The sequence below is a fragment of the Pholcus phalangioides genome, unplaced genomic scaffold, assembly GCF_987345545.1.
Source record: "Pholcus phalangioides strain wild (caught in Gottingen) unplaced genomic scaffold, Ppha-v1.0 ptg000005l_1, whole genome shotgun sequence".
NCBI classification, from domain to species: Eukaryota; Metazoa; Arthropoda; class Arachnida; order Araneae; family Pholcidae; genus Pholcus; species Pholcus phalangioides.
The window spans coordinates 2,524,453-2,551,614 of NW_028301598.1; the positions used below are offsets into that span (position 1 = coordinate 2,524,453).

Genomic DNA, 27,162 nt, shown 5'->3' on the forward strand with positions numbered 1-27,162 from the left:
ATGATCCTCATATAACGCCAAACTCAATAGAATTCTACGGGGCGGATGGTGTCTTGGAGTTTAAGAGGAGGGTCAATTGGATCAAGTTTCCCCCCCCCCCCCCAGCGTCAAAGGTGGAGTCGACTGATCTGAAGTATATATGAATTGACATCATCTTCGTGCCCCCCCCCCCAGACTTATAAGTCTATCTCCGCCAATGGGGGGTGAGGTTTAAGAAAGATAAGGGTCAACAAGACCAATCTTATTTAAAATTAAAATTTCTGAATTAAATTTTAAATAATTAAATTTAATTGAGGTGAATCTAGTTATGTCAAATCTAGGAGTTTCCCTTCTATCGCGCGATGACTGTTTCCTGTACTGTACCTGATCGTACGCTGCTTGAATGATGTCACTCCGATTCCAGGGTTGCGAGATTTTTAAATTGATTCACGGCCTCCCGCTCTACAGTATTGGCGTATTATTAAAAGAAAAAAAAAGAAATAGAGTGACCCGTAATAATTCCGCCGGAGCTTTTTATACTCATTTTTGGACTAAGGAGAAACAGGGCTACATTTTTCTAATTGTGTTTTTGAGTACAGGGTGTCCGTATAACACGTTAATTCTATTTATTTTAATAAATCTACAACCCCTTGAAACATGAATGATGCGCACATCCACGCTATTTGGATATTTTTCTCTATAAAAATTATGCTTCTGGGATCAACGATTCCCCAGTAAGATGTGGCAAGGGGAATTATGGAATCATCCTGTATAAATTAATTTAAAATTGTTAACCAGATGAAAAAAGTGAACTTTATTATTTTTTTAAATGGTGATAGACCCGAGTTGTGCTCGTTTGAAAGAAAGAACTATACAACCTCTTGCAATACGAATGACGTATCTGAGATCAACACGTTATTTGGAAACTTTTTTAATTGGAAGCATACCGAAATAACCAAGTTATTCACGGTTCGCCAGTAATTTGCGGTGATTATGCAACCTGTGTACAGAGTAACTTATATAAAAATTACACAGTTGAATGTCGTAAAAATTCAGAAAGATGTCGGCGATATAGTGATCAGTAACTCAAGTTACATGCTAAAAGCAGCGAGTGATTTTCGACAAATTAACATCTTTTATTTTCTATCATTTGATTATTTCATTCAGTTTGCTAATCTTGACATCACACACGCATGTCATGCTCTTATATGCCCTTCTCTTATATAGCGACAGAACCGTGTTTATACGCATAATGCTGGGGGTTCATTCTCAAGATAATCAAATGACACAAAATAATAAAGACGCCAATTTGTGGAAAATCCCCAAACACATAGCTACTTTTATCAAGGGACTCAAATTACAGCTCACTATATCGCCGACATGTTTCGGGATTTTCATACATACAGGGTGCATAGCAAACAAGGCATTTTACTGGCGAACCGTTGATGCTTGAGGCATACTTCCAATTAGAAAAAGTTTCCTAATAACATGTAGTAATCAGATGTCATTCGTGTTTCAAAGGGTTGCAGTTATTAAAATAAAAAAATTAACTTTTTATAGTCCCCGTGGGGGGGGGGGGGCAAAACGCAATTAGAAAAATGCGCAGCTTATTTTCAAAAGGGAACACATCCACTTTTTTTCCGAAATGCACTTTTTGAATCTTTGAGATGAGCTCTGTTACATTATCCAACAAGGATTATCCTCAAACGGGAATATTTTTGGTAGAAATTAAAATGTAAAGTTAGGCGTCTCTATCAAAAGGGAACATATCTGCAAAGTAACACTATGATCTCGGCTTCAGGAGGGGGGGGGGGGGTTCAAACCCAAAAACCTCCTTTTGCGTACGCTAATGTCTACCTTGTTCACTCACTTCGGTAATTTCCATTAAAAAGGGAACACAACAAAGCGGTTGTCCTATTGGCGCGTTAAGTGTTCTCCCCCCCCCCTTCAAAACTGCACATTTTTCATTTTTTTTCAAAGTCGTACAGTAGAACCTTCCGATAACGGACACCCACAGGACCAACAATTTTGTTTGCTAATGAGGAGTGTCCGTTAATGGATAGTAAAGTACACCGAGTCCCGTCGATGTGATTCAAAGTGCCCGTTAGTGAAGGCAGTACCGTAACTACCCATTAATGTGCAAGAATTTGCATTTAGCCCCTTCCAAGTGGGCCCTGTGCGGGTGCACCCGTCTAGTTCGGCATTAAGTGGAGGTGTCCGAAAACGGGAGGTTCCCGTGTAGAATGATCGCGTTTCTAATGTTACTCGAGAGAGAGTGTAGTAAGGGTACTTTCCTTCGCTAGGTGAAATCTGGAATTAACAGGTGTAGAAATTCCTAATTTTTCAGACTAGAAAACCAGCTACAATTTTAATCGCAAAAGGTCAGTTTTCCACAAAATTTTTTTCAAAACGAAACATTCCCAAAATTTGAATGTAGATTACTTTCCCAAGAAAACCTTAAAATATTCTTATACCACTCCGGTATGCTGCTACCTATTAGGCTATTTTTCTCTCTTGTAAAATAGCGGAATGTGAAACTTGTTTTTACTTCTACTGTAAATTTAGTATTTGTGGGAATGTGTGTTCCCTTTTGAAAATAAGCTCCTCAGACGTTCATATGGAATATTCAATTGCTTTGTTTCAAATGGCACCACAGTATGCCTTCGTTTTCTGTAAGTTTTATAAAAACTGATGAAAACTCTGCATGTTATAAGCAAAATACATGCGATGAAAATTAGAGTTTTTAAAGGAAATATTTGTATTTTTTCGTGAGACAAATATTCGAATGTCATGAAAATTCAGAAAGATTTCCGCGATATAAAGAGTAGTAATTCAAGTTATTGCTAAAAGCAGCTGAAGGTTTTTAACAATTGGCTGATGAGATGAATTCAAAAGGAAGAAAAATTAACTTCCTTTAGTGGGGAATCGAACCCACGTCCCCACTTCACTAACCGGGTGAGCGGCCTAGACCATAAAGGCAACGAATGCCAATCTTTCCTTACAGCTCGTGTGCTGAACGGGATAGTTCATGGTCGCATCTAACTCCGGCCAGAGCTCAGGATATTGCCACCAGATGGTGGCTTATCCAAGAATGATGGCAATCTCCGCGATCCATGCGAAGACTACTAAACCCTAAATGGCGTTCGAACGGCAACTGTAGCATGAAAATCACCGGCGGTAGATAGGCTAAAAGTGAGGACAACCAATAAGGACAGAGAAGCAGCATAAAATAAAGCATTTTATTGTGTTTCACAAATGACCTTGTGGAGGACTAATCAGGCTGTGATCTCAGCCGAAGAAACGGTGTGACGAATGAAACGAACATTAATGCTATGGTGCACGGCAAAGTCCTTTTTACTTTTTCCTTGCCTAGCTCCGGGGATTTTCGTGCTACAGGTGCCATTCCAACGCTATTTAGTGTTTTTCAGTATGGAGATCGCATTCCAATACAAAAAAACTTGGTGTTGCCATTTGATATTTTCGAAATTTTCTCACTGTAACCGTAACTGTTAGAGTGACACTGTTGTTTTCCATATCATTCTTGAGTGCATACCTCAAAATACCTTATGCCAAAATTTCATTCAGTTTCTGTGAATGGTATGATAGTTAGGGGCCCATATGTCGGGATAGTTTTTTATAATCACCCCGTATATATAGATTAAAGGGTTTTATATTCAGAATTATAATTACTAAGGAAAAATAACTATTTTGATATTTCAAATTTTCTGATCTGCCCAAAATTTTATTCCATATAAAAATTCTCAAGCAGCATATCTGTTAATACACTAATTAAACTCATTCATTTCCTCCTAAAACTTCTTAGCTCAGTGTGTATACATTCACAAAGTTTTAAAGAGTATTTTCAACCGAAGCAGAGCTAACAGGACTCTGCACCCAAAGCATTTTTTCGCATGTTTGAATACAGGTTCAATTGGAAAACCATTGCCTTATAAATGCTAATAAATATACCATATCATAGTGCAAAAGTAAGAATAACTAAGTTTGACTAAGGATATGTTACAGGACTTTAAGCTTCATGTACAAGCTACCGTTTTCAAATTAAATGACATGTTAGTCCTACAATTTAGTATTTTGATCGCTAGATATATTTCAATGTTATGCACGATGAGAGTATCATTCTAAGTATCAGTGGTTATCTAGATAATTTAATAATAACGGAAATTACCATTACATATATGATGTAATAAATCTTTTCTTAAACATTTATCTGTTGTAAAAAGATTATAGCAGATCGTTTATATCAATGCACACATATATAAGCAGTTGGAGAAATTTTGGAAGGTCAAGAATCATCTTGAATCAGAGGAGGTCAAATCCTTCCATAGGTTTCCCCTCAGTATTTATGCTATGCTTTATTCAAATCGTATATTTTCTAAGAAAAAAACCCATATATATGTAATTTTGTCCAAAATAATTCTGTAGAGTGTAGAAAATTATTTTAGAATCATATTAAATATTTATTCTTTGTATAACAGTCACTTTAAACATTAAATGCAATTAATGTGTGTATTTCCAATGGGAATTTTTATATTGAAAAACATTATTTGAGGTTTTTGATGTAACGGTTTAAACCATCAAAAACTTCTGTGTGTCAAAAACCTGCCAACCCAGGTTTTGACAGCTGGCTGATGCGAAGATAAATTCAGTCTAGTGCAGCAAGTGAGAGGACGTGGGTTCGATTCTCCGCAAAACTTATCTTCGCATTTCAGTCAGCTGTCAAAACCTTTACATCGATGGCAGAGAGTGACATCTTTGGAAAATATTTTTCCCTGACCCGTATGAACCCTGTGTATGCAACACATTCAAGTTACAAAAATTCCAACAAATTAGACAGAAATGGCAACTGAAAAAAAAAGGAAAGTCTTCGTCCATTTATTGAACCAAAAAAAAAAAATCACTAGAGACATCACAATCAGATCAGTAGAAAAAAATATTTGCTTTGATTCAATAAAAAGAATCAAAATAACTGAGCGGGAAGAAGGCGGAGGGGAAAAAAATACTGAATGATGTATGCACAAAACATACAAGTCAATGAACTTGTATCCCGCTCAAAAAGTCGATGAATGAAAATGATAAAAGAAAAAAAATTAGAATAACTCCTAAAACAGCTCCGTTCATTCGTTTGTTTATTGAAGAAAAATTTAGTCCCCCCCCCCACACACATACACACTAGACAGAAAAAGCTCCCGATATACATTAAGTGCACATTCTATGATGGAATCTTCGCAACGTAAAGCTTATAATTATTTGCATAGAACTTTGATATATACTTCTAATATCATTTGAGAATCATTAATTTTCGTACTCTGAGATAAGTTTGCCTTCATACTGGAAAAACATTACACAGAAACATATTTAGATTATGGCATTTAATTGAACTGATGGTTGCTAATACTGAATGACAATTAAGTGTTATTGCGTAACTGACAGACGATATCAGTTATTATTGCATAGATAAGTTGGGGGGGAAAAAAATTATATTTTCTAAAGCCTGATTTATATATTCATACTTTGATCACGTTAATTACATAACTGTTATTCGATAGCTCAACTACGGTCAAAGTGGCTTAAGTATCCCAATCCGACGTTCAAAAAATAAATGCATTATTTGAAAACATCAATCCCCCAAATAACTTGGTCAATAAACCAACTATTTTTGCTAATAAATACAAAGACATACAGTTAAAAAAAACCTTTAAAATTTGAGATATTCCAGATTTCCAACTCAAACTATGGCGATACCTAAAATATAATTGAAGCTAGAGACAGATCGTTCAAAAAAAAAGCGTCAGCTTGAACGAGAAACTGTCCAAAACGTTTAATTTGTTAGTTATCATCAACAGACAAGATTCTGGGTCGGAAGTACAGACACACAAAAGACCCATAATTTAATACATTGAGTGTCCAGGAATTATATTTAACGCCCAATGTTCAAAACAAGCTGAATCTCTCAAGAAAACTGGAAATTTACATGCCAGTGCCAAACTTTCCCGAGAGCTTGAAATGAATACCTCCTATGATAGCATTCCGGAACCACAAACTAAATTCCATTACAGATACTCATCATGAAGAGTAAGGTAAACTCAGAGGTCATATCCAAAAAAAAAAAAGTGAAATTAATTTTAGGGAATTCTTTCCCACCGTTCGACACAAAGGCAATTCACAAAAACATGTCCACTATTAACAAAGAGCTGGTTTTCGGATTATCAATAATATTCATAATTATCGGTCGAAGGATTAAGTTGGATAGCTGAGAGGTCACCGAAAAACACTACAAAATTGTCTCACCTCGATGAATTCGCGTCTAATATGTATAAAATTTAATGTGGGAAGAAATTATTTCTGAATCCTAAACTCGATTCACTTTACTCCCCTTTGCAGATAAGGCAGTCTCAAAGTATTTACAGATATATATTCCAATCTTTTAAGCCATCGATCGACATATATCTGAAAAAACGACACTGCCTTATCGCAGGAAGACAAACGTCCCCCTTGCATTTATTACATTTTTTTTCAACCCTCGTTTATAAATAGTTACATCGAAAGTTTTATAACTTTAGTAAAAGCGATTACAAGTGTATGGGTGAATCCGAGTGTTTAAAAAAAAACCATGAAAATTTTTATAAACACAAGACAAATGTGTGTCAAGTCCATGCGCGAGTATGAATTGTCCCTCGTTGTTACGGAGAACAGCATTTTCAACACATTTGCAGCAGAAGGTCAACCGTGGGTGAAATCGTAAGGAAAAAAAACAAAACAAAAACACGACATAGAACTATCGCATCAAATACTACAACAGAAGAACCTTCCGAGAGAGTTCGTTTTTCAAAAAAAAATAATAAAATATCCATAGTTTTCCATTTACGCATGTAGTCAGTCCGCAGATGATGATTTAATGGCGTTATAAATGACAAGGTAGGGAAGAGAGAGAGCTGTGGCCGACAGTTCTGCTGTGATTCACCCATAGACATGTTGCTCCTGCACTATAAGTGAGAATGATGTCTTGAAGGTCGTCTACGATCGGGAGCGGGATGTCAGATAACCAGCTTCTTCGGCACCTCCCATGGGAATTCAGGTCGTCCGAAGTGTCCGTACGCACTCGTCTTGGAGTAGATTGGTTTTTTTAGTTCAAGTTCCCTAAGTAATGAGAAAATTTTATACATAAATAATTGCAACGTAACTTGCAAGCATACACAACGCGTTTCACAATCAGTATTTTTCACTGCGTAAATGGTGAGATGTATGAATATCGTTAGACTTCTGAACAACGACAATTTCAAGACAGTGATACAGTCCTCATTTTATGAAGAATTTATCTGAAAAATTATGAAATCGAATGAATCTGCAGTGATAGCCATGACATATATGAAATCAGCTATATATTTGCAAAAAATTTCAAGCTTTTTAACGACAGTTTCATGTCGATGTGCAAACATTTCATATTTTTTTTGTATCGTGACATATTGGGGAGGGGGGTTGAAAGAATAATAAGTCAGCAATAAATGATAATTTGCGTGACTAGTTGAAAGCAGGGTTGGTAAAAAAACCGGGTTTTTTGGTTTAAACCGGGTTTTTTGGTTTAAACCGGTTTTTCGTTTTAAATAGTATTAACATTAAAAACAATGAAATTTCTGAAAAATCATTCAAACTTCTAATAATTAACTAAAATAAAATGTTTATTAATGTAATTAACACTATTCCCATGCTAATCAATCAATAAATATTTCTTACATTGTAACAAAAACCAACTTTTGCAATTTCATTATTTTTTACTTAACTCAATGGATTACTGTGTGTATGAAAATTCTGTTAATATTATTAATCATATAATATATAAAGGTTTTTCTCCAGTCACTTTCAGTATACTTAATTAGGAAGCTATTTTGCAAAAAGTAATAAAAATTAGGTGAATATAATGTATTTAATGAAGCATAAATAATGCAGATTAATTAGCAATGATTTACGATATACAGGGTGATTATAACTAAGGTTCTGATATCGAAACACTGTAAAAAAAGAACAATTGTCAGAATGACTTGAAAATTGACATGAATATTCCTGAAAAAATTCAATTTTATTTGATAAAGGGGAAAAAATACTTAAAAATGTAAAATTAATGACATCATCCAACATGTGGGAAATTTGTGTGGAAAATTTCAGAATGGAAACGATAGCCAGTCATGGCAAAATGATACCTTATAGTATTGCGCGATTTCATAATTCATGGAAACATCACCAAAAACGAAGTAATTAAACAAATAACTACAACTTACTTAAGAAATGTTAAATATGTTGTCCAACCTGAAGTTGAAAGCACAAAAATTCTTGTTCAACAACAGAATCGGAGTATGCTATTGTCATGATGTGGATGTGCTTGCAATTTAGCTTTATTAAACCAAACGCGCCCCCCCCCCCCCGTTAATATTCCCGAGGAACTTCTAACATATAGGAAATATGCTGGAGATTGCAATTCACCAAAAGTTTCCAATCTGACCACTGTTTATAACATTTTGAGGTACCCCCACAGCCAGAAGTTGCAAAGGTTAAGGTGCATCCTGTCAAAATAGGTCTTCAGCAGCTGCTTTGCTGGTATTGTAATGTGCATCTTGATAGAAGTTCTATCCACACACTGATGCTGTGGAAGTGCTGAAATGTGACTGCACACAATAGATTAGACTGCTGGCCAAGAACAGCATCATCTACTTGCACCTTTTTCCCTTTTGCGAAAGAAACTTCCACTGCTTCAGGAGTATCCATGCAAATTTTCAAGTCATTCTGATCAGTACTTATTGTATAGTTTTGGAATCAAATCTTAAATTATAATCTTAAATTATACATATAGCTGATTATTTTTCATAAATCTGTTACTACTACACAGTAGAACCTTGATTAACTGGGCTTAACAGTGTGTGTGTGAAAGTATAAAAAAAAAACAACTATTGAATATTAAGACTGGGAGATATACAGTAGGAGATGTGCTACTTCTTATGGGAAAGAAAATGAAAATGTATGTGAGGTAATGTAACCACTAGTACACTAGTCTTTGTCCTTTAAGGACAGCTGGTGTCTTTATTGGATTATAGGACCACCTGCCCCTAGCATGATGGTGTCACTACTGTAGCTGCTTCTTTGTGAAGGGAAAAAGAAACCCTGTGAGATAATACACCACTACATTTAGATGCGTGATGCCTTATTCATGAATTTGCTAAAGATAGAGCATCAGAATGTAGCCAAAGGTTAGAAAATGTTGTAAGAATGAGAAATTTTGGCTTTTGTATATAACTTTAAATAACTAAGATACTTCATATGAAAAAAAAAATATATATATATATATATATATATATTCTCGCCACTTTTATGAGACTTTTTTAAAAAAAACCACTTATAAAATCTTATGTCATTTAAAGATATACCATCAGAATGTACCCCAAGGATATAAAATGTGGTAAAAATGAAACATTTTGGCTAATAATGAACCAATATCATATTTTTCAAGGAAAAAAATGATATTTAGGCAACTTTTATTTGATTTTTTGAAATCAAATGGTTTTAACCATTGTTAATCCTTGGTTTTAACCAAGTGGTTTTTGTAAAAAAACCACTTTGGTTTTTTTTACAAAAACCACTTGGTTAAAACCAAGGTTTAAACCAAACACCCCTGCTAGATGGTAAAACTGGATATTTCAGCTGGAGTTTTTACTGATCCTGTTTTTTCCCAATGATCTTCAAAATAGTTTGATAATTGAAATGAATGAACCAATCCCATACAATTTTTCACAAAGGTGTGTGCGCAATCTTGTGGGAAACAAAGTGAATTTACGCTGCAGATATATTGTCTTAGAACGTAGGTAGGTAGCAGCGAAATTTTGTTTTGCTATACAGCCCACAGGAGAAAAAAAAAAACCTCCTCTGAAATTGGAAAATTCTGTATAACCTTTCATTCAGAGACTTTGACATAGCCCGCGGGTTATACCAATAACAGTACGGGACTTTGTACTTCAAAGTAGTAGAACTACTCTCCAAGGTCACAAGATAGCGCAATTATGGTAGATGGTGAAAAAAACAGAGGTCTCCCCTTCTGTACTTTTTTCCCTTACCTCGAAAAGAATGTGTCCCATGGGATACGTAAACAAAATTTTCATGCTTCCTTAATTCTGAGTATTTAATACGGTATAGTGAGTTAGTGTCACCCCCCCCCCTACCATAAACCAGAACTAGCACAAATGCATAGATTTGGAGCAGCCCATACCTGGCTTAAGTATGAAATAACAGATTTGCGGCCTTCTAAAACAGAGTTTAATAATCTCCCAGTAACCATGAACACCCTGGTACACGAAAAATTTACATGGGCACCCAAGAATGAATATGAAACTTATTTAAAGGCCATAAAAACCATTTGACAACAAATTTTGATGATAGTGCCCGGTGAATAATTCAAGTGCCCAGGAACTTAAAGGTTTTAAAGGTGTCGGGGCCCAGAAAATCAATTATCTTCCCAGGACACAAACATGCATTGTGCCTACCTCATGAAATTTTGAATTAAAAAAAAAAATTAGGGTCCCCTCTGGTTTAGTGCCCGGGGACAAGACCCACCTACATCATTATCTTGGCTTGGGGGAAGGGGTTTTGTGAAAACCCTAGGCAAGAGGTTTCGATGTTGGAATCTTAGAGGTCTTGGACAAAATTTTAAGCTTTTTGCTTTGTTAAAAAACATTAAATGGGATAAAATTCTTTGTAATCAAAGCATTTTTATTCCGTTTTGTGAGCCCTAAAATTTAATGGCCCACTGCTGCTACACCCATCGCACCTCCCTACCCTGCAAAAATCTTAATGATCACTTTCATAGCTCTTTCAACAGAAGGAAAACTGTGAAAGAAAAAAATTTTCTTTACGAAATGCATTCATTAAACAATACGATAACTAAAAAAATTACTTATTCCTCATACCTTGAAAATTTTAAACAGCAATTAATATAATGAGTAATTAATAATACATACAGTGATCTCACACTTTTACACCCTCTCACTCATGTTTCTCTCAGTTGTAAGACAATTTTCTACACTCCCGATCAAAGATATATCATACTATTCAATTATATGTCTTTCTTACTTATGTCGTCTTTTTTCCTTGATAATTTGCACCATCGCATAAGTGAAAGATCACTGTATTTGATCGAATGAATAAAAAAAATCACTCACTTCATGATCATACCAGGCCTCAGATCAAAGTTCCTTGTGACAATATCGAGGAGCTCCTTCTGCGTTTTATGTGAAGTACCGAAAGAGAAAACTGTGATGGACAATGGCTTAGCGATACCAATAGCATATGAGAGCTATTGAGAGGGAAGAAACAAACTTTGCTCAGGAAAACAAATAAAAGCACAGAGAGCGGCAAATTTAATCTATTTGAGGGATAAAATTCCTAAAACTAACACAAAATGATATAACATGAATGCTCCCAATGTAATGTGCAACATGAAAATGTGCTAACCATGCGATATAAATAAGGGAGACCAGTTGAATGGTGCAATATTTAATTATGCAACCATCCTATATAAACAGCAAACTAAAACCAGCATGGAGGTCATGATAAGTGCTGAACTGTAGCTAGCAACAAGAGAAACTGTCTCAGTATCCTCAATGTTCTGATTAGAACAGCATTTTTGTTATTGTGGAAAATATTGTTTTTTTACAGTTTCGTTCTAATTTCTGACATATCATAGCTGTCAACTTTTGAAAATGAAAATTAGGGAGATTTTCGAGCAAACCAGCATTTTATACTAAAATCACCCTAATAAATACAAAAGGGAATTTTCCATATAGAATAGGGATTTCCCACACATAAAAATTAAAGTGTAGGGAATAAAATCCCTACTCAAAAAATTGAAGTCAAATAAAATAGAGATTTTACACACATGGAAGTAACCCTTGGGAATAAAATCCCTACGCAAAAAACAAGCGAAATTACAGGCCGAAACTTCAATGGCGATCTAAATATATATATATATATATATATTGTGTTTAATCAGAACAGATGTGAACAAACATTCTGCACGACTGACCCCAAAATCATCGGAAGATGAAGGGGAAAAGCGTCAATTTCTGAACAACACTGACTTTTTGTGATGTTTGATGTTTTTTTTGAAAATTTCACGTGGGTGATGATGTCAGTCTTTCCACCGTGACCGATGTTTATGCCTGTAACACAATTTGTACAAAAAGAAAAGTCGAACCTTTCCTGGAACATTTGATGAAAGGAAATTCATCAGAATAAGTATCTTTAAAATTGATTAAATATTTTTTGCTTATCAGTATTCACGTTTTGTTATTGCACGTACGTAACATCAACAAAAGAGGCAAGTTTTGACCACATGCGCGTCACTATAATCTTCAATTATTATCCAGGACTATTGGCTGCTAAGCTATTTTCCTGCACGATAAGACAAACAATTTTTCTTGTTACCATCAGAGGGTTTGTAAAACTGCCTTAAAAAGGAATTTCCCACTATTCCCCCATTTACAACGTGTGACGTCATTTAGAAAGGGGAAAAAGAACAGAGGCAAAAGACTGTCCCACAAGAAATTCCTTAGGGTTTGTTTTCAGAAGCGGGGATTCTTTTTAAATGAAGTAGGGAATTTTTAGGGACAATTGGGGATTTTTTGTGATTTTCGTAAAAAAATTTAAGAGATTCAAGAACTTTTTGGAAGTTCGAGAGATGAAGCTAAAATTCAGGAGATTTGGCAGCTATGATATATAAATCAGAGAGGGTAAGTGTTTTTATTTGTTAATTTATAGCCATAATTTGTGTGTTAAGGAATTCAACAGATATTCAGCTGCATTTTGGTATAATCCTTATGTGTAAGTGCTCCTAATAAACCTTGGAGGAATGGGCTACGAGACCTGATTCATGAATATACAGTGAAATACACAACTCCATTATAGGCAGACTCAGAGGGGCAATCACTTTCCCTTCACAAAAATGTAAGAACTTTTTGGATATTAAGGCCTCTTGCAGCATAGGCACACCATTGTCCCCTCCTATTTTCACTACACACATGCTCAGTGACCCCCCTCCTCCGTTCAAACAGTTTGTATCCATTTATGGTCTCCTCTGCATCCACCCTCAGGACTAAAAAAAAAATCATTTAAATAATGTATTTTGAACCCCTGCTCAAAATTCACACTCGGATACGGTCACAGACACCATTTTCATCATTAGTTGCATCGGACTAAAACCCTTATACGAACATCAATATAGTTGTGATTTTGGTTCAAATTATGCTAAAGTTTCAGTATTCAGCCCACTTCATGACTACTTCTGAATGAAATTTTGGCCTGAAGTGTGTTAATGTTTGATAGCTGATATTAGGGTTTAGGACCTAAAATCATGTGTTGCCTGTTGTGATCGTATATTTTACATATGATTCCATTGAGAAGACACCAACGAATAAGGCAAATACACAAAAATAATAAAAGTCCTAATGCATTTCAACACCAATGGTTGCAGTCTTCAGAGGAAAAATTTAACCACTAGTCTCGCCGACCGAATTTCCCACTTGAGTTGAATACAAAATCTTCACGCTCGGTTGCTCAGCGGAAGAAGTACGTCTGTTCACTTCAAACGTCATGGTCAGAATGAAGCTGTGAGCCTGCGTGAGATACTAATGCAGCGTCCTGATTGGACATTTGCGGAATAGTGCTATCCGATTGGTCCATTCAAATTTTCTTGTAATTCCCGCTCGAAATGAATTTAAGCCATGGTGTTGCGATCTGGGGTGTAGAATTATTATCGTTCACTAGTATATTTTTGAAGGCCCGAATATATGTGCCTTTGTAGAAATCTAGATCAACTGTGGACTTGACTTTGTGAAAAACTCTAGCTTCTTGAAATTTGAATTTGTGGCCTTCTTGCCAACAGTGAGCGGCGATGGTTGATTTTTCACATTCCTGATTCTTAAAACAGCGAGCGTGTTCATTTAATCTTGCTTTTATGGGTCTCCTTGTCTGTCCTATATAACCAAGAGAGCAATCACCACATGGAATGTAATAAATGCCCCACTATTTATTCTGCAGTATAGCAGCTATATCGAACCAATTCTTAAAAAGTTTAATCTAACAACCATAGATGTGCCCACTAAAAACTTTGGTTTCATGCCCTCTAAAGATGCTATACAGCAGAATAAACAATGGGGCATTTATTACATTCCATGTGGTGATTGCTCTCTTGGTTATATAGGACAGACAAGGAGACCCATAAAAGCAAGATTAAATGAACACGCTCACTGTGTTAAGAATCAGGAATGAATCAGGAATGTGAAAAATTGACCATCGCCGCTCACTGTTGGCAAGAAGGCCATAAATTCAAATTTCAAGAAGCGAGTTTTTCACAAAGTCAAGTCCACAGTTGATCTAGATTTCTACGAAGGAACATATATTCAGGCCTTCAAAAATATACTAGTGAACGATAATAATTCTACATCCCAGATCGCAACACCATGGCTTAAATTCATTTCTAGCGGGAATTACAAGAAAATTTGAATGGACCAATCGGATAGCACTATTCCGCAAATGTCCAATCAGGACGCTGCATTAGTATCTCACGCAGGCTCACAGCTTCATTCTGACCACGACGTTTGAAGTGAACAGACGTACTTCTTCCGCTGAGCAACCGAGCGTGAAGATTTTGTATTCAACCCAAAGAGTTTAAGGAGCAAGAGAAAGCTCTGAAAAAACTTTTCGGTTTTTTAAATAATTGGACGGTTCAATGAACATGTTCAAAGTACTGTACTGTGGTGGGGGGAGGAATGGGCTAAATATATTTTCCTGCGAACACAGTGACAAAAAGGCATTGGATTTAGTCTCGCAGCTTAAAATACATTTTGAACATTGAGCGACACTTTTTCCAAAAGATGCAACTTTAACATGAAACTTTTTTAAATAAGATCCTTGTGTATTCCCAAGAGATTCGTATGATCTGTCCATGGAATTTGTTAATGCTAAAATTCTTTGTATAATATTCATTTTGTAATTTTAATAACACACATCATAGGAACAATTATGTAGAAAGAGTTTTTTATTTTTAAATAATGAACTATTTCAGTTACTGTTAAGGGTGGATTCACATCTACAGACACAGCATACATTCTTTAATATAAAAATGTCTGTCTGTGCAGCCATGATACGATAGATATGAATATGTTCATTGGCTTTATGTTAAAGAATGTTTTCCATGTCTGAAACGACACGACGAGTGTCTGTAGATGTGAATGCATCCTTATACTTTATTTCACAGAACAGGAAATCCCCCAGATACGGTCACCCTTCTTTTATGGACAATTTTTTTCTGTCTTGTGTCTCCAAAAGAGGGGGGTTTTAATGTATATGAATAATTTGGGAAGTAATTGAGCTTCTTAGTGTAAAATATCTGGGTCAATTTTTAAACTTTAATACGTTAATTAGTAAAGCATTAACTTTGAATTTTCTGGAATCCTCAGAAAGAAGTTACTCTATCCACTCAAATCCTTTTGATGTTTCAAATACAATTCATTAGTTTTATCACGTTATTTTATGGGAAATAATTTCCCCAATTTTTGGACCATAAATTTCTTTCAAATGCTCCTTATTGTTGGAATAATACCATTTTCCTCCTTTTACTGTATGTGTATTCATGTTCTTTCCCATATACGCAATGTTTCCCTTTTTTTGGGGACTTTCTTTTTTCCCTTAACTTGACCACTGCTGTATTATCGTTATTCTCTTTGCTTGTATTAAATGTTGTTCGTCTGACTAGACGTGTGTTTTGTTTCTCTCTCGTCGCCGTCTCTTTCCCTTCCACACTTATAAGATTTTATTTCACTACATTCTTGTAGAATTCACTAAGACAAATCGAACAGCATCTCAGACAGGGTGATAGCCTGCTGGGGTCCCAAACTATACCATTTCCCACGTGCAGTACATCAGTTTTCATACTTCATGTTTGTGACATTATCGCGCAACCAGATGTAAAAATAATCGGTAACATTTATAGTGGAAAATATTTAATTCTTACCTTACTTGATCATGCACAATCTATATACAAAATTATGTTAACGACATATGCTAACGCTAAGCCCATCCCACAAAGGTGCCAACAACTATTACAATGTCATACTGATATCAAATTCTTATCGCTATCAAAACTTCAACTTTCTAACAAGATATTTCACATTGTTTACACGAGTTGCTCAGAAGTTATTTGGATTCAAAGTCTGATCTATTTTTGTGACTGAAGAAAAAAATCATGTCCATTTATTAGAAATATTCACATAAAAAACTGCCTTCATTATTCTTTGCAATCATTTATCGAGGGAAATAAAAAGGGAAAGGGATCATTTCGATACATTGCAATGTCTTGCACTGTATTTGCTATGTTGTGGTTAAATTTGAAAGTGGTCATGGAATCCGACATTTCATGTGTAACGACATGATAGAAGAAACAAATAATTTTCAAGCTTCAAAATGCTTAAGACTAAGTATCGAAGCCTTAAAACAAGCACCAGGATTTGGATTTGCAGTCGTATATTAAGTGGTTATGTCAGAACAAGAAGAAATGTGAAAATAAAAGTTTACCTGCACTTGGCATCTCTTGCATAAACCTGCCTTGACTAGAGACTTGGCAACCCATCGCGCTGCATACGCCGCTGATCTGTCAACTTTGGTAGGATCTTTCCCCGAAAATGCCCCACCACCATGTGCACCCCAACCACCATAGGTGTCCACAATTATTTTGCGACCAGTAAGGCCAGCATCACCCTTCAAAGAACAAATTACAAAAGTTAATCAAACAGATTCATAAAACAGTCATAACAGTCAATACAAGCTGACCAAGCGCATTAAACTCACCATAGGCCCGCCTACGACAAACCTCCCGCACGGATTGATGTGGAAAATGGTTCTCTCGTCCATGTATCTGCGAGGGATACAATGCTTGATGACGTTTTCCATGACAGCGGAACGGACATCATCCAAACTAATATCATTGTTGTGCTGAGTGGAAACAACAACGGTATGAACTCTAACAGGAACAGCTGCTCCACGCTGAAAGAAATATTCACAAGTAACCTGCAACAGGAAGGGGGAAATAATTTAACCACAAGCACAATTGATACCATGCATTTATTACTCAAAACAATAAAATGTTCCAGAGAATATTTTAAAATAATTTACAATGGATCTCGCTTGATATGTTATTTTCAGAATCTTAAAATAAATTTGTTTGAATGGAAAGTATCACAATGGTGAACTTCTCCAATGGGATTCTAGACGAGACAATACAAAGCGCTTGCACTTGTACAAAGCATTTTAGTCTCGCTGCTCATGAGCACTGCAATGCTTATTAAAGGTCCCTCCAACCTCCTAAAATGTCCAATGTTTATGTATGCCAGATTTAACATTTGTAAGACATGCGTCAACATTGAAAGGATAACAAAGATTTCGATCAGGACTTGACAAATTGAAAGAAAAATGTATTTAAAGGATAGATGCGGGGCCAAGTGGGATGGGGGGTAGAGCAGGCGGGTTTAGTGCCCCGAGCTATGGACTAGAGGGGGCGCTGAATTCACCCTTCATAACTGCTTCTTCTACATTACACAGGGTGCGAAAATGTATGCTGCTCCTGTTTGAGAAAGTATCTAGTTGTGGCTCTGGATAGATGGTGCCACCTACTGAACATAAAACACGCCAAATGCTAGGGGGCACACTCAAGCACACTGTTAAGTTTCACCAACACAAATCTGTCATAACTCCCATATTCAGGTGTTAGAATATGTGGCAGTTAAATGGCGACAGATCAGAGTAATGGGCCATCAGAGAGGGAAAATAAAGTCATTCTACAAGGCAATCGCTTTGCAAGAATTTATATAAAATCCTTGTTCCTATGAATTGGAAGTGTCTGAGAGCAAGAAAGGCCTGCGTGATTTTCGTGGCGACCAGAGCTTTTTTTCAAAGGCTTTTTTTAAATGAAAGGAAAATCAATCAGAAGAGAATTTATAGATTGATTTATTAGTAAATATATAAATGTGTGTCTAACTTTTAATTTCAGTGGAACATGTTTATAACGGTTTCGAAAAAAATTGTCATAAAAAATGTCAGCAGAAAAACACTTAAACAGGAAATCTTAATGAGAACTACGTAGAGTTGGGACCATGAAAGTAGTCGTACTAAGTGGAAAAACATTCTAAATAGGAACGTTATAAGCGAGATTGACTGTATATTTCTTTTAGATTTACTACATGTGCTAAATTGCATGTGTTAAATTCTCAGTGTTGAAGGGCTTCTTTGAAAGCATTTCCCACAAGTAGACAATGAAAATAAATGAACCTTTGGATGGAACATGTTTTTAGAAATGAATTACTTGTGATTCAAAGAGATACCTCCTCCTACCCAGAACATGGCCCACCACTCAGGGCCATCTTAAGAGCATCATGGGGCCCCGGGCCAAGTAATTTTTCTGAGGCGTCACCATGCAAATTTACATGCACTCCTAGAAAATTTGAACGATGTCTTATTTTTTTTTAAGCCCCCTTCTCTTGAGGTGCCCATGAAATGAACGATTTGCTGATCCTCATTATAAATGCGAATGGGATTACAGGTTACAAGGATTTACAAGAAAAGACTGGGAACTTTTTTTTTGAGGATCAAATTTTTTGGTTGATACATTCAAAGAGACTTGAGCCAAACCACTTAGAATGTTGTATGATGGAAGACTGACAATATGGTCCCAAAAAAAAAGGCTGAGGGTATTCATTTTTTATTTCCCCCTCCATTAAAAACAAGTACTCTTATGCAGACAAGTCAATTGGAACCTTCTCCGAAACGAAGTATGCACTTTTATCTAGCATGTGAGCAGTAAAATAATTCTTATTTTGATTGGCTCTTGTAGGGTAAGGTGGACCACTTTCAAAGTTTATATTTTTTCTCTGAAATTCATGAACCAATACGTATGGGAAAAAAACATGAATATCCCTCAATTGCTTATATTTATGAATTTTCTCAAAGTATAAATCTCATTAATATTTGTACGAAAAATTATGTAAATCTAAAAAATATGTCCCATTGCGCCCTAGATACTATAGTCCGATCAAAAAATTTAATTCATTTTTGTGAAAATTAAAAAAAAAAGAAAAGTGCCCCTCTCCAGGTAGATTTTGCACTCCTTCAAGCAGAATACAACAATGCAAAACATTTGCAGCTCAATTTTTATGCTATCTGGAATATCTCCAGTTTTATATTTAACTCTATAATGCCCAGATCGCCCGAAGTCAGCCGAGTAGGTTAATGCCCAATGCCCATAACCGCCTCAAGTCGACCCAGCTAGGGGGTATGGGTATGTTTTGGTGGGCTTTTGTCACCAACGGGAAAGAAGATGAAAGCTCTTGTCACAGGCAGGAACGAAAAAGACAACTGCAACGCCCTATGAATGGGATTTTAAAAGCTGATGTACTAGAATGTTCCTTGAGAATGGACTAAGGGTACTCGATGCATTTTACAAAGAGATAATACTGTGAGGAAAGGGGTGTTTTCAGTATAGACAAATTATCTCCCGAAAATCCATTGAAATGAAGGGGTGAACGTCAATGTAAAGGGTGGCATGAATAGAAAATCATGGAGAAAGGGTGGGGAGAGGGAAAGTGGCCGAAATTTGGACAAGTCCACTTCGAACATAAAAAACTCAGTATTTTCACGACCCTCCCAGGTTTTCTATCTGGGCGTTAAAGAGTTAATACAACTGCATCGCTCAAGCTTTTCCTACGTGGTCAATGCCCAATAGCAACCACACAGAACTCCCGTAGATTAATGCAGCTGCCGTAACCTACAGCAATCGCAGTAGCTAATGTAAAGCAGAATCCAGACCATCCTTGAACAAAAACAGATTTGGAAGCATGGCTAAGGACAGCACTGGTGATTCTGAAGGCGTGATAGAACTAATGAAAAAGGAGGAGGAGAAATCAACATGTACATGAATGAATGCCAGAACTTTGCCACTAGACTTATCCTGGTGCAGAGATCTCTTCCAGCCCAGCTTTGCGGCAGAGTCCGGAACACTTTATTTTGTGTAAAAAACCATACAAAATTTTTACATTTTCCCCAGACAATTGTGTACTGTAGCGATTAACAAATTTCGTGGTGATTTCAGATGAGATGGGGTTGGAGAAAAGTTTTTGGGTTTCGTCAAGACGGATGAATGTACACTTATTAGGATGGAGGTATATTTTAAAAGCAATTAGAAGGGGAATCAACATGTCCAGTGAATCTAGCTTTCTCACGAGTGAGAAATTTGCCTGAGCTGTCGAACTGGTTTTCCAAATCATTGCACATAAAAAGGAAAGAAAACCCAAAAAACCAGGCTGATGCCAGATGAGTGTGATTGCATAAAATGATGAAATACATAGTTGTGAGTTGAGCTTGTCTTTCATGAAGAAACCAGCTTCATTGTAGAAAAAATATGGCCCCTACGTCAAGAGCTGTGCAATCTGGAAACTCAAGTTTAATCTTAACCCCCCCCCCCACAAAAATTACATAACTGCAGTTAAGGCTTGCAATTTTTCTACTAAAACTTCTAAAAATTCCAGAGAGCGGGAGAAGGGGGGGGGGGAAATCCAGAGAGTTCGCACGTATGTTTATGTCTGAAAGAATATTTTTGAATACTCATTTCTGAATAAATTATTTAAATTACCAGTCAAAATTTTCAACTCATCACATGAGAACGCAATGAATGATTGTTTCCCTTTTCTCAGAAAAATAGTTCAATGTTGTACTTTACTGGTCTTCATTTTGAATTATCACATTGAGATAATGTTTAAACTAGTAATTCACAGTTAATAGTTATATTATCAACTATTAAAAGCATATTTTATTAAATACTTCACGGTTTAAGAGTTTAATTTCCAAAAATAAACAGGTATTTTATTTATTTTTAACTTTCTTCTGAAATAGATTACATTATACCACAATTTTTTTTTTTAGCAATTTGCATTCTGCATTTGTTGTTAAGTTTTAATAATTGAAATAGTAAAGAATTTTCAAAAATGAACTGATGTATTGCACAACGGTAGTACTGTAGCAATATAGCACACCTTGGCCCCGTTTTTGAGTGGTTCACTGTACCCTACGTGAACTGCCAGTAAAAAACCTTCCAAGATATTTTATTTACAATAAAAACACGTAGGGCTTATTACATATACCAGGGCCACACAAGTGCCAGGTTGTTATGGCGACTAGAAACTTGGTATTAGCGCCAAAATTTTCTATGTGTAGTTACTAAATTGCAGGTTGAGAGAAGCACAAAATGTTTGGAATTTATAGCAGCATATCTGCTATGATCATGAGGGTCATTATGCCCAGAAAAAGTCAAAAGAAATATCATTTTGGACCTTTTTCTTCGGGTAAATTTTTTTTTTGGTGCCTAGATTTTTTCACGATTTGTCAAGCCCTGACATACACATTTACAAGTAAATGAGTATCATACCCTTCAACTTTGAGTAATTTTTCCCGCATTCTTTCCTGTCCTAGTTATTAAGCCTGGCAGTCGAGTGGTTAGAGAACTAGCTTCTCACTGTGCAGGTCTGGGTTCGAATCCCAGTTCGCGTATGGATGTTTACTAACACTAACAAATTCCCTGGACGGATCATGCTGATCACTCGGGAATACGTGAGGATCACGTTATTATAAAAAAATCTTAACTATTGATGGAGCAATATTTTACTTTACGCAGCTAAAAAGTGAACTTCTGCAAAATGGCCAACTTATGCTTTTACCACATACGTTTTGGTTGTAAACATTCATAACATAATTGTCTAACATAAATGAAAATATCAAGCAAAAAAAAAAGAAAAAGGAATTTTGAAGGGTAGTAAACTTTGTCCCCATCTTCCCCCTATATACAGCCAGACCTCTGTATGAACCATCATATTAATGTCATTGTTTGTACATCATTATTTAGGGGGCTTGCTAATTAAGTCGTCCTGCTTATGAAGTCATTTGTATTCAGTTTCCCCGAGTGGTGTTATATATATATATATATATATATTAATAGATACAAGCAGCTCTCATCCACTAAAAAATTTATTATTAGCATAAGCGAAAGGGGAGAGATGGACAATCACCCCCCCCCCCATTCTGCTTACTACACAAACACTGTGGTTGCCAACCCCTCCACTCTTGTTTGAAGAGTCTGTATCCACTTATGGTTATACCAAAATCTGACAGTGTCATGAACAGAATCAGAAAAGATGTCACCTCTACAAAGCAGAAACGAATACAAATAATAATTTGTTCTATTTGCCCGATTAATACTATCAGTCGCCGTAATTAAGCATAGGCACTAATGAGGAATTTACCTGCGTTTTGGAATCTGGCCCAGCCCAGTGGAACGTCCCATCTTTGCGTAAAGCTGCGAGGCGTGCATTCAATTTATGGGCGAGGACAACAGTCAAGGGCATGCACTCATCTGTTTCATCTGTCGCATATCCAAACATGAGACCCTGAAATTGAAATTTTACATTCGTGATTATTGTTACAACAAAAACATCTAAACGAGGAATGAAAAAAAGACAATTTTCATTCATACTGATGAAAAACAATTAGTCATGGCAATTGTAAGAAAAGATAAAGTCAGCATTAATATTACAAAAATTATGTAAATAGTGATTATTTAAATTTATTGTCATCTTACACCTGCAAATCGATAGTGCATATCTCGGCAAATTAACAACAAACTTGCTGCATTTGGCGACAGATCTGACATGATGCCAAACAAGAAATGTAAAGATGTCACATGAATCTGATTTTTCTCGAAGGTTTATTTTTGCCTTTATAAATGGCACTGTTTTTGTGGAACTATGCGGTTGTTGAAATTGTATCAAGACAACACATTGTCTTCAAGTCACATTCTGTCAAGATCTCTGATTGTAAATAGCTGTTCTGCAAATAAATCTGTGATGTCCTGCATTTTGTTTCACCCTCTGCTCATTTCAAGGACCTGTGAGAGAAATTATCCGGAACAATATCATAGACAAGGCCTGGTATCAACTAGAAGGTCCTTTAATAAATGTCTTGTGGGATGGGAGTAGTAGTCTCTTGCTTATTTCATAAAAGCCAAATAAACAGTTCGAAGTAGACCTACATACCTGGTCACCAGCTCCAATATCTTCCTCTGACTTATTCATGTGTACTCCGCTAGCGATTTCCGGACTTTGTTGCTCCACAGCCACCAAAACATTACAAGTCTTATAGTCGAAACCTACCAAACAGTAAGATATCTATTTAAAGCACCAAAATTCACACTTGATGCATTTAATATATTATTCTAACATCTGTCCCTCCCACTATGTTATTTCAGCATACAATAAAAAAAACAATTATCTTCTGATTCTCAAATATTCTAAATATAAAATAAAATCCACATCACGCAAATAAAACTATACAAATAAATCCCCCCAAAAAAGCTTGGCATACCTTTCGTGCAGCTGTCATAGCCGATGTTTTTGACAGTCTCTCGTACTATCTTTTGGTAATCTACAGTCGCCTTTGATGTGATCTCACCGAAGACCATGACCATACCAGTCTTTGCTGCAGTTTCTGTCACATAATGAGAAAAAGAACAAAAACAAATGAATTCATAATGCGTAACAAAATGATTAAGCCAAGATCCTCAAAACCATAGCAGTGTTCTTAACAGAACACTTTGAAACGACAGATAGCAGTACCGTGTGAACATGAACTATGCTCATCTTGACATTCATAGATATGTTAGGGACACACACATGTATTAATCTGGTGTAACAGTACCTACCCACTGCAAGTGATCACCCCCATTCAAATAAGTGCTTATTAATCTAAATATATTCATTAATTAATCAAAATTTCACCTGTTGACTTAACTTAGATCATCTGATGTCAACCAGAGAATGTCTTGCTGCACTTCCTTCCATTTTGGAAGCTGCATTACCATTCCAATTGGTAAACATCAATCTAGAGACGTCTAGCTGAATGTTGCAGTGAAAGATAGTGTCACGGCCGATGTTGCCACATTGTTGATCGAGAACGATGAAAGAAATTCCGAAAATATGCAAACCTGGAATACGGTCATCTGTGATCGGCCTCTCTTTCCCGTAGATGAGCCGAGCGGTGGGATAGTCACTTTGCTTCACGTCTACTGCTTACTTCTGTAGTTTTCTCAGCCATAGGTAACTCCACCAACTTTCCTGATGCCCAGTTCCGATGAACAATCTACAGTTACCCCAATGCTATGGACTGACAATCCTGGAGTGTGGACTGGTATACCAGAACAGTGAGATTTATGGCAATATCTTAAATATTTAACAAAATTTCTAAAAAATTGTTAAAAGTCACAGAAATAAACCCAAATTGCTCAGAGTTCAATTCTTATTTCAGTGAATTGCTTCGTGGTACTCACTTAAATCCCGGTTGTGACAAGTGGTTCGCCACACTGACATGCACCAATTCATTCAAAATTCTTCAGAGGAATTAATGAGGTGCATGTGCAGTTTAACAACAACCCTTTTTTCAGCCTAGGACCACAGGGTTAAAATATTTCACCTGTTACAAGAGAACAGATGTTTAAACTTTTTAATAGGGTCCTGATTTTGTGAAAAGTAATTTGGTAGGGGGAAAAATCAAATTTATGGGTTCACACCAGGGTTGGCAGGTTTTTGACACATGGCAGTTTTTGACGGTTTAAACCGCAGTTTAAACTGTCACGTCAAAAACCTCAAATATTGCTTTTCGATATAAAAATTCCCAATGAAAATGCACACGTTAATTGCATGTAATGTTTAAAGTGACTATGTTATACAAAGAATAAATATTTAATAAGATTCTAAAATAATTTTCTACTCCCGACAGAATTATTTTGGACAATATATGTTTTTTTTTCTTATAAAATTTGAATAAAGCATAACATGAACATTGAAGGGAAAACTGTGGAACGATTTGACATTCTTTGATTCAAGATGATTCTTGACCTTCCAAAATTTCTTCAACTGCTTATATATATGCATTGATATAAACTATCTGCTGTACTCTTTTTACAACAGATAAGTGTTTAAAAAAGTTTATTACATCATGTATGTAATGTTGATTTCTGTTATTATTAAATTATCTAGATAACCACTGATACTTAAAACAATACTCTTATTGCACATAACATTGAAATATATCTAGCGATCAAAATACTAAATTGTAGGACTAAAATGTCATTTAATTTGGCAATGCTAGCTTGTATATGTCAAACTTGGTTTATTCTTACTTTTGCACTATGATATGGTACATTTACTAGCATTTATAATGCAATGGTTTTCCAATTGAAGCTGTATTCAAACATGCAAAAAAAATGCTTTGGGTATAAAGTCTTGTCAGCTCTGCTTTGGTTGAAAATATTCTTTAATACTCTGTGAATTTATACACCGTGATCTAAGAAATTTTTAGGTGAAAATAAATGAGTTTAATTAGTGCATTAACAGATGCTGCATGAGAATTTTTATATGGAATAAAATTTTGGGCAGATCACAAAATTTAAAATATCAAAATATATATTTTTCCTCAGTAATTATAATTCTGAATATAAAACCCTTTAATCTAAATAAAAGTAAGTATTTTGTTATTTAACATACCTATCAAGTTAACAAAAACTGTTTGACATCATTGGCAGTAACTTTTTGATAGTTTTAATACAGAGTTAGTTTCTGGGGTCAAAAACCTAACCCTGATGCCCTATCATACATATTTTGAATAAGCAGCTCGAATCCACTCAACAAATTGAACACAGGTAATGAGTAGCTTAGATAAATAAACCATAAAATTATATTTTATATGTTCTAGGCTCTTATGTTGAAGAATTCAAAATTGCAAATTATAATTAATATTTTGTTTTAATTATTGTAATAAATTAATGTTTAAAAATAAAACATTGTAATATGCCAAAAAGTAAATTTTTCATCATGTTGTATACCTATTATGTTCAAAACATTATCAAAAGGCATTCATTTAGGTTTTTGACGGTTTTCGACGGTTTAAACCAGTTTTTGACAGTTTAAACCAGTTTTTGATGCTTGTCATGTCAAAAACCAGTTTTTGACGTCAAAAACCCAACCCTGGTTCTCACATATTGGTTTTGTGAAGGATCTATTTTCAGAACCTGGAAGTTTACATAGGACAGGATTTCAGCTGTGCAAGACCCCCCTCCCCATTATGCAAAAAACCATTAATGTGTGACAAATCAAATTTCTCACAAACACTCACCGCATGCAACTTTGGCATCAGGATCTTGTTCCAGGTGAGCATCGAGGATGGCATCACTTATCTGGTCACATAATTTGTCTGAAAACAAAAGTATCGAGATGAAAGCAACTATTTCACCAATGAGCTGTTAATGTTAATAATGTGAACTGTATTTGCATAGTTTCTTTCAGTATAACTTGTATAAAGAAATTTAACGTTTATACTATGTGACCTGACGTCTGTGATTTTGTTTGTACCGATCGAATATGATGCTTAAGAAAAGCTCCTATAACTTATTCTAAGAGCAGAAATAAAAATGACAACATTGACAATACGTTTTTGACTATTACAGAGTAAGTTTCTGAGGTCAAAAACCTAACCTCTGTGATCTTCTATCACACATATTTTGAATAAACAGCTCTATTTCGCTTAGTAAATCGAACACAAGTAATCAATAGTTTAGATGAAATAGACCATAAATTTATACAGTAAAACCTTGTTAAGTCGTCATTTTTCTTCAGACCCTTCCAGCTCTCATAGACCACAATGTGATTAAATCCTCGTTTAGTCGTCGCTAATTTCGGTTAAGTCGTCACTATGAAAACGTTTGAGAAAGAGGAACAGACTTTTTATGGTTCCCATTAAAAAAAAGAGCTTGTTAACAGCATTGCCATATGCTTAAGATTCACCATAAAATCGTATATACCCAAACGGAACAGTTTAAGTAACGAAAGTTACACTGGGGAAGTTCATTTGCCGACTAAGGTTTTTGGAACGTTGGACTGTTCAAGCTAGATCTCATTTCTGTCTGGGCTCCATTGGAGAAACTGGGCAAACCGCGAATCACCCAAGCTCTGTCGCAAGAAGCAACGTAAGCACTTCGCC

The 27,162-nt window shown here is 35.7% G+C and overlaps 1 protein-coding gene across 1 annotated transcript in view; it reads right to left on the reverse strand.

The window, feature by feature from the left end:
• Positions 1-4,856: 4,856 nt before the first annotated feature.
• Positions 4,857-27,162, reverse strand: part of LOC149085714 (S-adenosylmethionine synthase-like) — a 39,997-nt gene continuing 17,691 nt past the window's right edge. Inside the window, exons 2-9 of the mRNA XM_089232106.1 lie at positions 26,299-26,376; positions 23,494-23,616; positions 23,166-23,278; positions 22,377-22,520; positions 16,882-17,100; positions 16,609-16,791; positions 11,199-11,332; positions 4,857-7,137 (exon numbers count right to left, since the gene is read on the reverse strand). Coding sequence (XP_089088232.1) covers positions 7,035-7,137; positions 11,199-11,332; positions 16,609-16,791; positions 16,882-17,100; positions 22,377-22,520; positions 23,166-23,278; positions 23,494-23,616; positions 26,299-26,376 — 1,097 coding nt within the window. The 3' untranslated portion in view covers positions 4,857-7,034. The remainder of the gene's footprint in view (positions 7,138-11,198; positions 11,333-16,608; positions 16,792-16,881; positions 17,101-22,376; positions 22,521-23,165; positions 23,279-23,493; positions 23,617-26,298; positions 26,377-27,162) is intronic.